Here is a 17,537-nt window from a genome sequence, read left to right as displayed (position 1 = left end):
TGGAATTAGAATAGTTTTTGAACTGAGTTGTTGCAAATTGGAAAAGTGTTTTTAAACCAAGTTGTTAGTGTGCCAGGAGTTTCTTCTGACTCCCCCCCCCCCCCGCACCCCCCTTCATGACTCCCTCTCAAGTAAGGAGCTTTCTGGTAACGATTTGGAGAGCTGAATATGTAACTTGTGCAGTTTAGGGAACACAGTGGCTTGATGTCTGTCTCTCTGTGCCTGAGTGAAGAGAAGCTTTCTGCTCTGGCAGCACAGCAAAGAGAGGTTACCGTGTGGGTGGACTGCCCAGCCTCCCTGAGCTCTTTGGCAGAAGGGGTACATGTTTCCCATGGACCGGATGAGGGCTACTAGTGAGAGGAAGCTCATAGGATCAGGGTGATATGAGGCAGAGGGGGAGGAAGAAATGGGTGGATTCCCACAGGGGATGCCTTATCTTGCATCAAGGAATTGCAGTGAGAGATCTCCAGTGCTGGAGTGGGTGAGTTTCCAAGGAACTCCTGAAAGCATTTCCTGAAAGATCACTTTTAAATACTTTTTGACCTGAGAGTGCTCATGCCCTCTAATGACACTTGACTTCTATGCTCAGGTTAGTAAGGTGGAATGGAGGGCTGGAAAGCCCTTTTGCTCTTGTAATGCCTAGGGCTAGTGGGCTGGTGGCAGAACTGCGGAGAAGCTGTAGTGCTAGGTGAAAAATTTTGACAATTACACTAAACTGGGTCTACCAATTTCTAAATTCCGACAGTTTTTATAATTTGAAAATGATCAAAGTCATAGGCTTGCCTAAATAAAAGTTCAGGAACATTAAATTGTCACCACAAAATAACTTTAAAGGACAGTGGTAGATAAAACATTGCCTTATGGTTACATCCTACAGGTTTTGCTTGTTCGGGGTAATGGTTACAATTGTTTTTCTAATAAAACTCTCATTGAAAAATTTTTACAAGAAGGATGTGCCCATTGAGGCATTTTGTTATGAACATCATCTTTGGGTTGTCAGATCTGTGCTTCAGCAGATCAGTCATTACCAGCACTGACATGAGGGTTGGGAAACTAATTTTTGAGGTTCATTTTCCTCATTTACTTTTTTTGTTTTTTAAGATTTTATTTATTTATTCATGAGAGGCAGAGAGAGAGAGAGAGAGAGAGAGACAGACAGACAGACAGGCAGGCAGGCAGGCAGAAACACAGGCAGAGGGGAGAAGCAGGCTCCATGCAGGGAGCCCGATGTGGGGACTCGATCCTGGGACTCCAGGATCACACCCTGGGCTGAAGGCTGCGCTAAACCGCTGGGCCACCGGGGCTGCTCCCTCATTTACTTTTTATGGAAAGGGCAACATCATCTGTTTTGCAGTGTTTTATGAAAAAGTTATGGTCTATAGCAAAATGTGTGGTATGCGGTAGGTATTCACAAATATTAATAACCCTCTTCCTTACAGCAAATGAATCCTGAAGTTTTAAATATGTTCTTACTCTCCTTAGTATATGCTTTGCTTCTAAATGTAGTCCTTAAAAATACCAAACTGATTAGGGGATTGAGTATGACTACAGGATACTATCTAGGATGTAAGAAATGCTGGCTTTTAGGATAGCTAAAAATTCCACTTTTGATTTGAAATGTAAAATATTTTCAAAAAGAATGAAAAGTATACTTATATGTTGTTTTTTAGTGAGGAAGCATATGAATTAGGGGTCTAAAGAAAAGGTAGGCCTAGGTGGAGAATCTTTTCATTACTGTTCTTGAAAGAGTTTAGAATATATATACAACGAAAAGGAAGGCTTCTTATTGTAGAGAGAACTCTGTAAAAATCAGTATCATTTCAGTTTTCTTTTTTTTTTCTCAAAATGTGTTCCATTGTTCTTTTTCCAGAAAGTTCTTAAATTCTTTATTAGACATATATTTTTTAAGTGATCTTAGTATTTTGTCTTTCTGAATGTTCTCATGCTTTTTTAATGTTCATGCTTTGAAACTTAAAATTTTAATGACACAGGTACTTCTTTAAAGTCTCAAAAAAGTAGGTAATATTTAATTTTAGAGTATCTTTATTGTTTATACTCTGAATCCCAAGTTACATTTGTAACATAGTTAAGTTTTGGTTATTTGTAGGAATGGCTTTAAATTAGGCAGGGAGTCTTCCTATAGGAGTCCAGAATATTCTTTATAATTCATTCAAGGATATTTGGTACCCTTCCTAGGTAATTTGAATGGAAAAGGGAATTTATTGGCATGATGCCAGGTAGCTCACAGAATTAGTGGTAGAGAGATTTGAAATCGGGTTCAAAAAGTGAACAGTAACCAGAGAAGGGCAGGAAGCAGATTATGTTACAGTAGCAGTCTGGTTAGGACACTGTGGCACTGGTCCCTTGTTGCTGTCCCTGTGAATGATTACTCAAGTATCCCTAGTCTTTGAACCATTCTCTCAACATAGGAAGTCGTGGGAGTTGAGGGGCAGTATTTGTGGGCTGACCTTCTCTGACCTCCACACTTGTGCTGCATTGACTATCCGTATCTTACTTGGAGGCCTTGGCCTGACAGATTTAACATGGCCAAGACAATTCCTAGGTTGGAAAAGTTTTAATTTGATTTGCTTTTCGTTCTTGTGTTTATGCTGTTTTGAGAATAAAACAAATATATACTGTTTTGCATTTGCACACAACATAGTATGTATGCATGTTGACATTGATTTCAGGAAATGACGGTCCTTTCTTATTACGTACAAGGCAATATGATGCAATATACATGTTCACATATGCCAGAATCTGGAAGTATTGAATGTTTTCTATTTGACTATCTCTGCATAACCTTTAAAAGTTAGGAGAAACAGTTCCACTCAAGGGTTACCAACTCTTGGGGCACTTGGGTGGCTCAGTCGGTTAAGTGTCTCTGCCTTTGGCTTAGGTCATATCTTCAGGGTCCTGGGATCGAGCCACCCAGCAGGCTCCCTGCTTGACTCCCTGCTGTTCCCCCTGCTTGTGCTCTCTCCCCTCTTCTCTCTCTATCAAATAAATAAAATCTTTTTTTTTTAAAGATTATCAGCTCTTTTGAGAAATAAAGTTAACCTATATGATATGATGCTTTTGTAGTTGTGTGTATTGATGTTTTTATCTGTTAAACCCATTGGGTAACCTGTGGCTACTAGTGGACATCTCGTTCTTAGGAAGAAAGCCTGTAAGACATGTAAGGTTGTTTTTAAAAAGAGAAGAGAATCTCCCCCTAGCCCTTGCCCTGACCGTTTCATCCCAGGAACTGTTGAACCATGTTGAACTGTGTATTTTAAAGATAGAGCTTTAACATGTACATAGATAGTCTTTGATGATTCAAGAATTAGAATAGTACATGTCCTTTTTTGAAAATGTTTTCCTGTCATCTGGCTTGTCAATTCAGGCTTGAGTAGTCAAAATCTGGTATTATCTAAACTTCAATAAGTAAAAATAAGAGAAGTTAAAGATTCAGACGTACATTGCAGATGGAATAGTAGTTGAAAAAATTATCTTGTGTGTTTTGTGTTTAGTCACACAGAAAAATCCTACCCATTGTTTGTGGAGTTCTTGATGTTGCCTCAGTCTCATGGTTAGCAAAGCCTTTTTCTTAGGAACTTTAGTGTTGATCTATTATGAACCCTTTCCTGACAACACTTAAGATGTCTCTTTTAGGAGGATAGAATATTCCCCTTTTCCAGGTTGATAGTTATGCTCATGTTTGTCCTAAAAAGTTTTATTTAACATAAAGCTTGCCGAGTTTAAAAAATGTCTTTGAAAGTTGTTGGGGTAGTGGTATTTTTTTTAAACATATCAGGCAGACTCAAACATCATTGCTCTTTCTGAGACTGTCTTCTAAATATACTTCAGTTATCCCCGTTTTCCCATTGTAATTTATCTGAAGAACTCCAGTTCTATAATATTTTACCTCCTGCATTGCAGTATGTGTTTGTGTATTGAGAGGGAACACACACATGGCAGGGAGTGGGGAGCAGAAGGAGAGAGAGTCTTAAGCGGGGCTCAGTCTCACGACCCACCCATGAGGTTGTGACCTGAGCCAAAATCAAGAGTCGGAGGCTTAACCAACTGAACCACCCATGTGCCCCATTGTAGTAATTTTTTACACATCTTCTTGTAGACTATGATCTTCTGGAGGGCAGTTCTTCTTTTACTCAGTATTTTATACTCTGCATTGCATAACATAACATATGGTCTGTTGGAGGTCTTCTGATCTTTATAGAATTGCCATTAGGAAGCAGTTCACATTTAAGATTGTGGCAGAGTGTTTTAAATAGTCTTTTAAAAATCTATTATTTGATTGCTACCCAGACAGATAGCTGTGCAATAATATCACATATCAGATGTACAATATCTCCCCAAAGGATACTAGATATCCAGAGATCAGTTATCTACATTTATTGCAGTTATTTTATCAGCCTGGAAAAATTGTTATCTATAAAACACATTACTATATTTTATTTAAAGTCTCTTTATCACTTTAATTTTTAATAGGAAAAATTACACATTTTTAAAAATTTTTCTCAGTTACTTGCTACCTGTATATCTATCAATCATTTCTTACTGCTCATTTTTCCCAAATTCTTTTAGCAAGGTGGTCAGTCTTATGGGACCATAACTTCAAACGAGTTGTATTTATGCCAGGCTGCTTACATCTTTTATCCTGTTGTTTAATACTAGATCATTCAGGGGCAGCCCAGGTGGCTCAGTGGTTTAGCGCCACCTTCAGCCCAGGGCCTGAGGGATCGAGTCCCACGTCAGGCTCCCTGCATGGAGCCTGCTTCTCCCTCTGCCTGTGTCTCTGTCTCTATCTCTCTGTGTCTCTCATGAATAAATGAATAAAATCTTAAAAAAAAAATTGTTATAAAAAATTTTTAAAAAATACTAGATCATTCATCCACTCATTCAGCATATACACACAGAGACTACGATGTTGCAAGCATTGTGCTTGAGTTCAGAGGCTGTACTAACAATGAACAGACTGTGATAACTGCTTTCAGTTCTGGGAAAGAGCCAGGCATTTTGATGACTGAAATGATATGTTATGGGCCCCAATTGAAGATACTTAACCTATTCTTGGAATATACTCTTCTCTTACACTGTACTGTTCTCTAAATTTTTATTATAATTGTAGTCTGTAACAATAATATAGTGTGGACAGAATTATTGTGGACTTGTTACTTTTTATATGTGCAGGTATTATTTCCATAGGAAGTCATTAACCTTTCAGGATAAAGATTGTCTGATTACTTTATATCTCCAGTAGTGCTTTTGATATGAACATTTTAATAGTACGTGTGGAATTGACCAACAGAAACTCTGTAATACTCTGGTGTAGCTTAAACTGGGCCCTTAGAACTACAAGGATGGTAGTAACTACCTACACAGGCGGAGTATGGTTCGCCTGATGTGACTAGTAAGACCTGGGAAAAGAGCCAGAGTAACAGGTGCCTCTCATTCTCTGAGTCTCTCAATTGTAGGGGGTGTAGGTATTAATTTCTTTTGGACAAATGAAGAAATTGAAGCTTTGAGAGACTTAAGATTCTTGCTCAGAGTTTTAAACACCGATGGACTCTTTCTGTCAAAATACATTATATGTGGATGAGTATTTTTGCTAGGAAGATGATTAATTTTTTTTTTTTTTTTTTTTTTTTTGGTCGTAGAACTCTTTGGAATTAGGAGAGCAGTGTATGACAACCCAGGCACAGAGCTTCTCTCTGAAGCCCCCAGGCCAGATGTGGATCAGGTCTATAATGCTGCTCCTGCTTGACATCATGCTGCAGTTTGCTGAACTAAATGCTGCACTGGCTTCTGTTATTTGTGAGCAACACGAATTGCCTTTAAACCAGCCAGATTTTGCAAGTTATTTCTCTAATTTTTAATGATATATTAAGAATTAAGAAATTTTAAAAGTGGGATGCTAGTATTTTGCTTGTATTAGTAGTTTCTAGTTTTCTTGTGCATATGTTGGTTTTTCACTCTAATGTATGGAATAGGCTTATTTTAAAAATATTGATAGGTGACACAAAATACAGCTATTTGTGTTTTGAAATTTGTGGTATGCGATTCAGACACAGAAAGAGAACATCTTGGGCCATCTGAGTAGCTCAGTCAGTTAAGCATCTCACTCCTGATCTCGTCTCAGGCCATGATCTTAGTGTCCTGAGATCCAGTGCTATGTTGGGCTCTGCACTCAGTGAGGAGTCTACTTAAGATTCTGTCTCCCTCTCCTGCTATTCTTGCTTCTGCCTGCACTCTCTCTTTAAAACAAAACAAAGAATGAGAACATGTTGCACTTATATGTTGTGAGAGCATTATTTCTGTTTTTAGCACTCTAGGTTATTGCTATTAAACACTTGCTTATGTTACCTGTTTCCCCAATAGAAAAAAATGGCTCTGGCAAATTAAGAAGTGAAAACTTAGCTTTGGGACTTTGGATTTCCCAACCTTGAACTTGTCTGTGTTTTTGTTATTGTCAGATGTAATTCAGAGATATTCTGCAGAGTGTCAGGATTGTAGAAAAGGACATGAGTGGATGGACATTGTACTCGTTGCCTCCAAAAGAGACAGTTTTCCTTTTGTTTATGTAGGTTAAGATACATTGATATTTATATATATTTTTACATAGGTAGCATGTAATTAAAAGTGAACAGTCACCTTCCTTTTCTTCGTTATATAGCTTATAATTTGGAGTGAATGTTATTTTTATGCCTTGGCTACATTGTCATACGTCTTTCTAAGTTTGGATTTGTTTCCAGCATTTTGTCTGTTGTATTCTCAGTGTCTTGAAATGTATCCAAGAATTCCTGTTTTTCTTAAAGTAATCTCTAAACCCAACATGGGGCTCTAACTCACAATCCCAACATCAGTCTCATGTTCCACTGACTGAGCTAGTCACATGCTAGTCACATTCCTTTAATATGATTTTTTTTTTTTTTTTTTTGCTAGTGTTACTTCTTCTGGGACATCTTCATTCTTTTCATCATAACCACTTTCTTCATTTATGGTAATTAAGTTCACCTCCCCAGAGCTCCTCTGACTGGCATGTTTAGTTTCTCTGATGGCAGCAGTGTCACATTCTTGCAGTCAGTCTTTTGTTCTGTAACTTCAAACTCTTACAGAGTTTGACTTCCAGTGTTACTTCCGGTTTTTTGCTGCACTTTTATCTTTGTTGGCAAGTTCCCTCATTTGCTTATCCATTTTTCTAAAATGCCACTGTGGGTTTGTCACTAGGAAACAAGGAGGTAACACCAGTGACACAATTTTTAGTCTGTGCATGACCTGAGTAACAGATGTTTAGTGAACAATCACTGGTAGACTTGAAGGAAATGATGTAGTTGGTCACTAATAATGACGTAGAAGATGGGAGAAAATGATGAAACTTATAAAGCATACTGTATTTATGCTATTTTCATCTTTCATTACATTTTAAAGAGACTAGACATTTTAGAAAAAGCATATGGGTATGGTTTCTAAAATGATGATGATCATTACAGAAGCATTACATTTACAGAGTATTTATTGTGTGTCAGGGTCTCCTTTAAGTGCTACCCATACAGAAGTAATCATGGCATAAGAAGACCTAGAAGCCTGAGATTTGTATTCACTTATTTGAGTTCCAGTGTGTATCAGACATGGATATTATGTGTACTGTGCTTGAGAATGTCAAATTAGATACTCTTGTAATTCTAATGTTAGTAAGAGAAATAATGACCATGTTCAGTAAAACTGACATTTCTGTTAATCTTCGCATAATCTTTGAGATTATTTTTGCTCTTTTACAAATAAGGAAAACTGATGCTTAGATAACTTAAGTAATTGGAAATCTGATTTTACAAATAAAACCACTGCTGAAAGAACCTACTAATTAAATAAGTGGAAACTCAGCCCAGGTTTATATTATTTCAGAATCAGTGCTCTAACCACTTTGCTTATATTTATTTCCTTTTTATTATTAGGGAATATAAAGGCTTTTTTAATGTAAATGTTTACTGTTTCCTTGCTTTTACAAATTATGTTGTTTCTTCTTGACATTAACGTACATTAATATACATTAATATTTTATGTGAAAATTAAACATTAAAATATTTTGGATTTCCTTTAATTTTTATATGATTTGACTCTGTGTTCCCGCTTTAAGTTTCTTTCTTCTTTTTTTTTTTTTTAAGATTTATTTATTCATGAGAAACACAGGGAAAGAGAGAGGCAGAGACACAGCAGAGGGAGAAGCAGGCTCCATGCAGGGAGCCTGACGTGGGATTCAATCCCGGGTCTCCAGGATCACACCCCAGGCTGCAGGCGGCACTAAACCGCAGTTCCACCGGGGCTGCCCCCGCTTTAAATTTCTTACCATGCTTCAGATTACTCTTTTAAAGATAAGGTGTTATTTTTGAGTGGGTTTTGTTTTTTTTGTTTTTCTTGAGATTTAGTTTTGAGAAAATGCACTCTAATCCACCTAGAATATAGGCTGAGATGGTTGTATCTCAGTTTTTTTTTTTTCTTCTTCTAAGATTTTAGTTATTTATTCATGAGAGAGACAGAGGGAGAGGGAGAAGCAGGCTCTATACAGGGAGCCCGACGTGGGACTCAATCCCAGGTCTCTAGGATCAGGCCCTGGGCTGAAGGCGGTGCTAAACCGCTAAGCCACCCGGGCTGCCCAATGGGATGATTTCAATACCATTTATTAAATAAAGTTTATTAAATAAAGTTTTCTTTATTGCCCTATAATGATTACTTTATACATTCCTCATCTGGAATATTCTCTTTCAACCTTCTTCCTTTTTTTCCTGCTTGTCCAAATCCTATTCATTCTTCAAATCTATCTCAACTACCAGGGCTTCATAAAATCTTTCCTAATACCTGATTTCCATCCTCTACCCCTAGCTGAGATACCTTCTTTTTTTTTTTTTTTTTTTGAGATACCTTCTTTTAATTGCCACAGCTCTATATGTAGATATTTCTCATGATACCTCATTTTTACCTCGAATGTTTTAATTGCTGCAGTAAGAGGAGGTGCTTCTAGAGAGCACAATCTTTTTCATCCTAGCATCTCCTTGGATATTTATTTTGGTACTGTACATACACACACACGACTTTCCATTAAGTATTTGGTGTGTGTGTGTGTTTTAAATATTTTATTTATTTATTCATGAGAGACAGAATGAGAGAGGCAGAGACACAGGCAGAAGGAAAAGCAGGCTCCATGCAGGGAGCCCCGACGTGGGACTTGATCTCGGGTCTCCAGTATCATACCCTGGGCTGAAGGTAGCACTAAACTGCTGAGTCACCTGGGCTGCCCTGGTGTGTGTTTTCTTTACATTTACGTACAATTGGAACATTGTGATTTCTCTGTTCTCTTCCCCTGACTATATATCTGTATCAGTTCCACACAATTTTAATTATAAATGTGTAGGACTGGTTCTTTTCTTCTGTTTTTTAAAAGTTTTTCATAGACTTGCATGTTTCTTTTTTTCTCAAATGGATGTGGAATAACTTTGTCAAGTTTTTAAAGTTTACTAAGGGGGTGTCTGGGTGGCTCAGTTGGTTAAGCAGCTGCTTCAGCTTAGGTCATGATCCTGGGGTTGTGGGACTGAGCCCTAGGTCCGTTGGGCTCCCTGCTTAGCAGGGAGTCTACTTCTCCCTCTCCGTTTGCCCCTCTCCCCAGCTCATGCGTGCTCTCCCTCTCTCAAATAAAATCTTTATTTTTTTTTTAAAGATTTATTTATTTATTTATGATAGAGAGACAGAGACACAGGAGGAGGGAGAAGCAGGCTCCATGCTAGGAGCCCGACGTGGGATCCGATCCCGGGACTCCAGGATCACGCCCTGGGCCAAAGGCAGGCGCCAAACCGCTGAGCCACCCAGGGGTTCCCTCAAATAAAATCTTTTAAAAAAAAACTTATTGAGATTTTTGCTGAAATTATATAATAATGCACTTCCGTAATACTGTGTGATCTGGGAACGTGGTTAATGGGCCCTTTAATTCAAGTGCTCTTTTTCTGTTTCTCCGATGGCTCTAAGATTGCCTTGTGTATGTCAAGGGGAGCTTAAACAAATGGAATTGAATTAGATTTTATCATGTACCCTAATGAAGGAGGAATGCAGTGTAGGGTTGCATAACCAGTTAGATGTATGTATCACTTGAAATACTGCAAAGTTGCAAATGTGGTTGACAGAATGCTCTGAAGTCATAGCTTTTATGTTTTGCTGGAGGCAAAGGAATTTTAACACTTACTGAAGAACCTCTAGGTTGGAGTAAGAACCTCTAGGTTTGCGGGTTTTTAGATGCCTGGATTATCTAATTTACATATTATCTAATATTCACTACTTATGACCTGATATTTGATTTCTAAGGGTAGAAACAATTACAAGTGTTTTTTCTTGATTTATTGATTTATTAAGAATATTAGAGTGAATAGAATTTTTCCCCGTGGTTTTAAGCAAGTGGCACTGGTTTTCCTCCTCTAATTTATGAGAGTGGCCAGCCAAGCCACTTGTTTTGTTTATTTCTGGGTGGCTTAGGTCTGCCTTAGGGAAGGAAGTTTGTTTTTGGCAGAAAAAGCAAAAATGTGTTTATTCATTCCACTTGTAGTAACATTGATCCAAGAGGAGCTTTTGAGGAAAACCAGGATGGTTAGGCTTTGAACATAAATAGCTTCCATTCATCTCCTACCTGATAGAAAAAAAAGGAAAAGATTAGAATTAATAATATATAAATTATAGACAAGTCCTAAAGCAGGAGTTGCAAATTGCTGTTTATCAAACAAAATCCTCAGGCTGTTTCTTTTGGCCTATTGGTTATTTCTAAAGCTTAATTAGTTGATAACATCTAAAAATTGTTTTACATGAATATTCAGCCCCGGATTACGGGCATTTTTAGCATGGGTGTTAATAGCCATGGTACTTCTTAGATTAAGCATAGGCATTTGTTTGCCCTAGTTAGCACTTCTAATATGGCTCCACCTAACTCAGATGAATTTAACTTTGCAGCCCTTGAAGGCTTTTGAATTAAGAAGTAATAGTACACCTATAACTGCTAATGCAGCTGAACCCTCCACTTTAAGTTAATAGGCGCTAGAATAGTAGATGTGAAAATTTTAGGTAGAGCTGTAGTGGAATTTGGAATGTATGAGAGAAGGTAGTTGGAGAGGAATCCAAAGTTTTTACCTGAACAACTGGAAGGATAGAGATGCCATCAACTGAGTTGAGTGAGACTAGGTAAATCCTGTTTGGGGAGGGAAAATGAGTTAGTTTAGTTTAGACATGTTAAGTTTGAGCTATTAAAACATCCTAGAGGAGATACTGAGTAGGCAGTGGCTATGAGAGTAGGGAGTTGGAGAGAAATGTCTAGACTGGAAAAGTAAATTTGAGGTACATAGTTGATATATAAAGCCATGAGATGGAATGAAATCACAAAGGGAGTTGAGGACCCAGGACTGAAGCCCTGGGCACATCAGCATTTGAGGATTTGAGAGAAGTTCAGCAACAGATTATTAAAGAACATCTGGTAAGTTAGAACAAAAAGGGAAGAAGTATGGTGTCCCAGAGTATCCTGATCTGGTTTCATACCAGAAGCAGAGCTGGAGACAGGCTTTTTATGCAGATAATTTACTGGAGAACTGGGGTACATGAAACAGGGAGGAAGGAAAGTCCGTGCAAGGGTCTCTTATTGACCTGGTCACATCTGTGAGTACCTGGGGCTTGATCCAGAGGAAGTCTTCTGAAAAGACATGAAGAATATGCTCTGGGTGGAAAGGAGGGGGTATTTATCTACCAGATCCTATTCCTCAGTGGTCAGGGTTGCTCATAGGGTGTTGATAGTAACATCTCCACACTTCCAGGTCAGAGTTTGTGGGTCTCAGGATGGCTGAAGAGTACCTGTTAAGCATCTCTTAGAGCAAAGCCTGAGAGCAGAAAGTGCACCTGTAGTGCAGCTATGGGAAGGTACCTCAGTTGGAGTGAAAAGGTGAGGCGGTGCGCAGGAGGTGCCTCATTCAGGCTCGTATCCTCCATTAAGTACTTGCCGTTTAGTCCAGTCTTCTGCACAGTTCCTCCATTAAGTACTTGCCGTTTAGTCCAGTCTTCTGCACAGTTTTCAAGATTGTGGCTAGCCACAATCTCTACATTAGACTTATAATGGGAGGGTTAATGGAATAATGTTCATTTTTACAGTCCTTTACCTCTCATTCTAGATTACCCTTACTTTGAACCGTCACTTGAACAGGTCGAGGCATTGTCCTGGTTCAGTGACACAGACCTTCTCTAAGGGATCAATGCCTGTAGTTGATTTCTCCTTGTCGGGTCATGATTGTTGCACCTGCTCATTTACAGTTGTTCCTGAGCATGGTACCCCCACTCGAATCCCCTAGGTTCTGGATAGGGACAGAGCTTGTCCCCATTGTGTGAAAGCAGCCATAAGTTCTCATGTTAGGGTCACTTTGCAGGACTCACCAATATGTTAGCTCTTAACTTAGCATGGTGGTCCAGTAAGGAGTCCCAGATAACCAGTTGATCATTGCTTCAGAATACTTGTGTTTTCTGGCAGAAACCACTTTTCTCTTCTCTCACTATCAGAATTTCTAATCCAGTGGACCTGAAGGTTGTCAATCCTATTTCCATCTGTTGGGTTTTTCTTTTCTTTTAATCTGTCAGAGACACAATGCCACATTTCAGCCTTTAGAAAATGATGTAGTGTCTGATCACTTACCTTCTTGGAAGGTAATACCTTATCTCCTCTAAATGTTACTAAGCACATAGAAGTTTTATGTGTGGTGCTAAGTCCAGGGCTCTGGTCATAGAATAAACAATTAGGGAAAGAAATTTTTACATAAAGATGAGTACTTGCATTAGTCACATGTGTCCCCCCACTGTATGTGAACTCAGCTAGTTTGCTGTAGTGCTATAGTTGGTTGCTCTTAGTTGTAAAGTTAGAGTAAAGTCATTCTGAAGATTTAATTTTACCTAAAATGTTTCAGGATTTGAAATAATAAAACCAGTCCTATAGAGGACTTCGTGGTTCACTTGAGTTTTGCCACATGTGCCTCTGGCAAGTAATAAGTTATTGTCGTGAAGTATAAGGACCTTAGTACCTTTAGTAAAACATTTTTTTTAATACATTGAAAGGAACATAAACTATGATAATAGTATAGAACTATATCTCTTTTGGTAATTTTAGGCCCCTGTTACAAGAATAAAGATGAGTTGCTAATGTTCTTCTCTTGCTGTCTTCTGCTTCATAAGAAATGATGAGAACTATGTACTTCTCTTGATACAGATTGTAGACTTTGAGTGTCTTAAGCATGGCAATTTGGGTGTCTTAAGTCTGTTGGTATTTCCCAGGGCTTGATATAATGACTACTCCTGATAGGTTTTCTATAAATGGTTGTTGATTTCATTCAAGGCAGTATATGTACATACATAAGCACACATCCACACACACACAAACACATGTGTTATAGCATATATATATGCAATGACATTCATAAATTTCATTAAAGTCAGTTTTAATACAATTGAACATGTTTTAAAGTATAATAATGTTTTAGACTTTCTTCCTTTTTTCTTTCTTCAAACAGATAGAAGGACAAGAACAGAATCACCAGCACTGGCTGAAGGTAAATATGTCTTTGGGGGAAATGATAATTCAGATACAAGTGAAAAATTATGATTTAAATAAAAAACTACATTGGCTCAACATAATTAAGGAAGATATTCTGTATATAATATTGACCTGCTAAAAGTATCTTTAGGGGATACCCTATGCTGTTTAGTTTCGTAGAATAGGAAGTAGTGGGGAAAATGTAAATTAATTTTTTTACAGCTGTCTTTCAGTAGTAGAGGTATGTGTTTTGTTTTTTTTAATTCCCTTTTAAGTCATTTTAGTTATCACCAGTATAGTTAATCAGGAAAGGTCTAACCCGTAATTCTAGTGGCTTAATATATATATATGCTAGAAAGGAAGACACTTGTACATGCTTTCTTCTTGAATAAGAATTCTACCTGTTACTGTTTGAGGTCCTTGGGAAAAGTCTTGGAAGTAAAGAACACAACAGCCACCACAAAAGTTACTAATACAGGAGTTCTGAGTGCTTACACATGTATAATCTTGTAATTTTTAAAATTTTAACAAGTTAATAGGTATTTGAAAATGTAATTTTTCTGTAGACATACTTTGTGTTCTTCAAGTAAAAATGATCAACTTAAAATCTCTTTCTGTGCTCTTCCTAATCATAAACAGATATTTACATTTCAAAACTTGCCTGTCATTGTAGTAGAACTAATAAGACAGTTATCATAATGGTCTTTTGAAATTGTAATTATCTCACCTACTCTGTGTATGTTACAGTGCGGGAGTTCTCAGCCTTTTTTTGTGCCATGGACCTCTGGTAATCTGGTGAAGCCTGTGAATCCCTTCCCAGAATAATGATTCTAAAAATGATTCATGATTTTATGAAATAAAATACATGAGATTAAAAAGGAAATTAATGATATTGAAATGTAGGTAACAAATCTTAAAAATACCAGTTTTTGATAGAGAATATATATGCTCACATTAAAGAATAAGGTTTAGCAACAATTCTACTAAATACTGTAATTTTAAATAGTGATAAGTTTGCAATAGCTGTAGAATAATATGAAAGTACGTGTGATTTCTATTGATGATAAGTTCATAGGTATTTCTGATACTACTATACTTTTTTGCCTATAATCTTGAAGAAATCTTGAAAAAATTGCAAAACTTCATGTAGAGGTTAGTGAAAAGGTTCCCATCCAGAGTCACAGGTCACTGAATTCTTTTTCTGGATCCCAGGTTAAGAACTCCTGTTAATGAAAAGTCAGCTAGAGCTTTTCTTCTTCCATCATATTTGAATAAGTGTAGTTTTTTTAGTGTTTTGTATAGCTAATCTTTAATAAGTGGAGTTACATAGTGATTTCTTAAGAAATATCCCAATGGGGTAGGCTAGAAGTTCTCAAAATAGCTTTGAAGAAACTTTGGTTTGCTGGTCAGTAATCACAGAAACAGCAGCATATTCTGTGGAAAAGGAAGTCGAAGATAAGTGGTAAGCTTTCAAGAGTGCCTCCCTTCAAAGAATTCACATTTTATTTCAAGGAATATGAAATTAACATGTAAAAAATAAAATACCAGCTCAGAATGCTGAAAGTTTAATGAGAGAAACGTCATAATTAATTTCCACAGGAAGGATGAAAAAATAGTAAGGTCTGATGCTTGTGTTATGGAATCACAGAAAAAAGGTCAAGGCTTGTAAAAAGTCATCAAAAGTTTTATAGTTAATTCAGTAGTATGAACTGTACAGTGATCATGTGCCAGCCTAAGTTAGGAAGAGCATAGAATGTCATCAACTAAATTTGACAATTAAATGGTCATTTAGCCACTTGTAGCTGACTACCAATATAAAAGGACTGGCATATCTGTTGAAGCTTGGCTGATAGCAAAAACAACACTTGAAGGGGATGTAGTGGGGCATCTGACTTTGGGATATTTTTTGGTTGTGGCACTTGATTTGTTCCGTCAATGTGATGCCCCTAATGCCTGTCTTAAAGATGTTCTCAAAGGCTGCACTGTCCGGATCATTGGATTAAGCCCCACTTTAAAAAAAAAACAAAAAAAAAAACTGATTTGCTGTTTTTGCTAAGTCCTCAAGTTTCTCTAGTCTTCATTTTCCTTATATAAAATTAGAGAACTGAGCTATATGATTACAGATCCTCTCACGAACCTTGTATTCTGGGCTGATTTTCTACCTTTTCTGAAACCCTTCAGTTCCTTTCTCTTTCTTCCTACCAGCAACGTTTGAAATACAGTAAAAATATTCAAAGTTGTTAAGTGATTTGAACTTCGATGTATTAAATATTGCCCCAGTAAAAGCTATGCAAAACTTTAAAAGCTGTAATAATTAGATTAGTGTACTTAGTTCAGAAATGTTTTTATGATGTATACATTCTGCATTTTGGTCTGCTGGAGTCTGGTTAGCTTTATATGCGATACTGATTTTTAAATGTAGAAAGATTATTCAAGTACATATTTTTAAGATTATGTGATTGCCAGGAAGAGAAAATTTATAGTCTGTTTGATTATGGTGAGTCTGGAGGAGTTATATTCAAGAGAATGGTTTTAACTGAAGTTCAGGAACAAGGGAAACATTCATGCCCTCCTATAATGTCACTGTATTGAATTCCTTTAGCATGCTGGGCTCAAACAGACAGACCTGACAAATGGTAGGGAAATATTTAAGGACATTTCTTAGTTAGCATCTGTCATCATTTTCTAGTCATGTTTCTTCTTTTCTTAAATTTTTTTTTCTATGAGAATTTTATTCCTAATTTAGAAATTTTAGTGCTAGAATTGAATTAATTTCTTTCAGGAAGACTTTAAATTTTCTTTACTCTTTTTGGATGAACTATGTGTATTTTCATTTATGACTAAGAAGCAAATGGCAAAATGGTTATGAACTGTAGGAGCCTCATTTGCCTGAGTAAGAATTTTGGCCTCATTGTTTACTGATTAGTTCACCTTGAGACAGTTATTTAATTTTCTGACCTTAAGGTTGCTCAGAAGTAAAATGAAGATTGTAGTGCTAGACAACCTCCAAAATAGTTGAGGATTTTATAATACTGTGTATATAACTTAGGATCATATGTGGCACACAGAAAGAGTTCATTCACTGGTTTTTATTATTTAGTCCTCACAGCATCCAAGGACCTCTGTAAGGTGCTTGGGATACGAAAGTTATGTTATGTTAAACTCGGGGCAAGATGGTTCTACGCCCTTAGTTCGTTCCTTTAGTCTGTAATGTTTAAGAAGGTCCTTGTGAAAAAAAAAGAAAAAGAAAAAAAAAAAAAAGAAGGTCCTTGTGATGAATATTCCTAAATAGCCCCTTGTAAACTTCCTTCACTTTCAGAAGCTAAACCCTTGTAATTACTAAACAGGAGATAGCTTGTTTGTAATTTTTTGCATATGTTAGTATATGTATATAATCAATGGGTAACTTTTTTTTTTTTACCTCAGTTTAATATATTTTAAGGTATTTGAGATATTGGAATACCTGGGTGACTCAGCAGTTGAGCTTCTACTTTTGGCTCAGGGCCGTGATCCCAGGGTTCCAGGATCAAATCCCACATCAGGCTCCCTGCTGGGACTTGCTTCTCCTTCTGCCTATGTCTCTGCCTCTGTCTGTCTCTCTCCTGAATAAATAAATAAAAATCTTTTAAAAAAGAAAAGAGATATTTCAGGTATCTATTGGGTTGTCAGGTGGCACAGAGACTTGTTTAGTTTATTTATTTTTTAAGATTTTATTTATTTATTCATGAGAGACACACAGAGAGAGGCAGAGAATAGGCAGAAGCAGGCTCCCTTAGGAAGCCTGATGCGGGACTCGATCCCAGGACCCCAGGATCACGACCTGAGCCAAAGGCAGATGCTCAACCACTGAGCCACACAGGCATCCCGAGACTGTGTAGTTTAGTTCTCAAAGGCCAGTGAGGAGAAATTTAAAAAGCCACATGGTAGAAAGAGCAAGGTAGCT

General features: G+C 37.3%; 1 protein-coding gene across 11 annotated transcripts in view; it reads left to right on the top strand.

The window, feature by feature from the left end:
• CYRIB (CYFIP related Rac1 interactor B) overlaps positions 1-17,537 on the top strand; it is a 146,544-nt gene that overhangs the window by 80,847 nt on the left and 48,160 nt on the right. For 7 of the 11 annotated variants that reach the window (XM_055314098.1, XM_055314102.1, XM_055314095.1 and 4 more), the window contains one exon: positions 13,572-13,610. The exons of 1 other annotated variant lie outside the window; for it this stretch is intronic. Coding sequence is in view for 1 of the 10 variants with exons in the window: in XM_055314094.1 (XP_055170069.1) it covers positions 5,772-5,817; positions 13,572-13,610 (85 nt within the window). In the remaining 9 variants the exon portion in view is untranslated. Of the gene's footprint in view, positions 1-5,660; positions 5,744-5,767; positions 5,818-13,571; positions 13,611-17,537 lie in introns of those variants that run through there. 3 more of the 11 variants (XM_055314099.1, XM_055314101.1, XM_055314094.1) reach the window with 2 other exon arrangements.

The sequence above is a fragment of the Nyctereutes procyonoides genome, unplaced genomic scaffold (genome assembly GCF_905146905.1).
Source record: "Nyctereutes procyonoides isolate TBG_1078 unplaced genomic scaffold, NYPRO_anot_genome, whole genome shotgun sequence".
Lineage (NCBI taxonomy): Eukaryota > Metazoa > Chordata > Mammalia > Carnivora > Canidae > Nyctereutes > Nyctereutes procyonoides.
The sequence above is the reverse complement of the archived record's forward strand: the minus strand, read 5'-3'. Positions and strand labels throughout refer to the sequence as shown.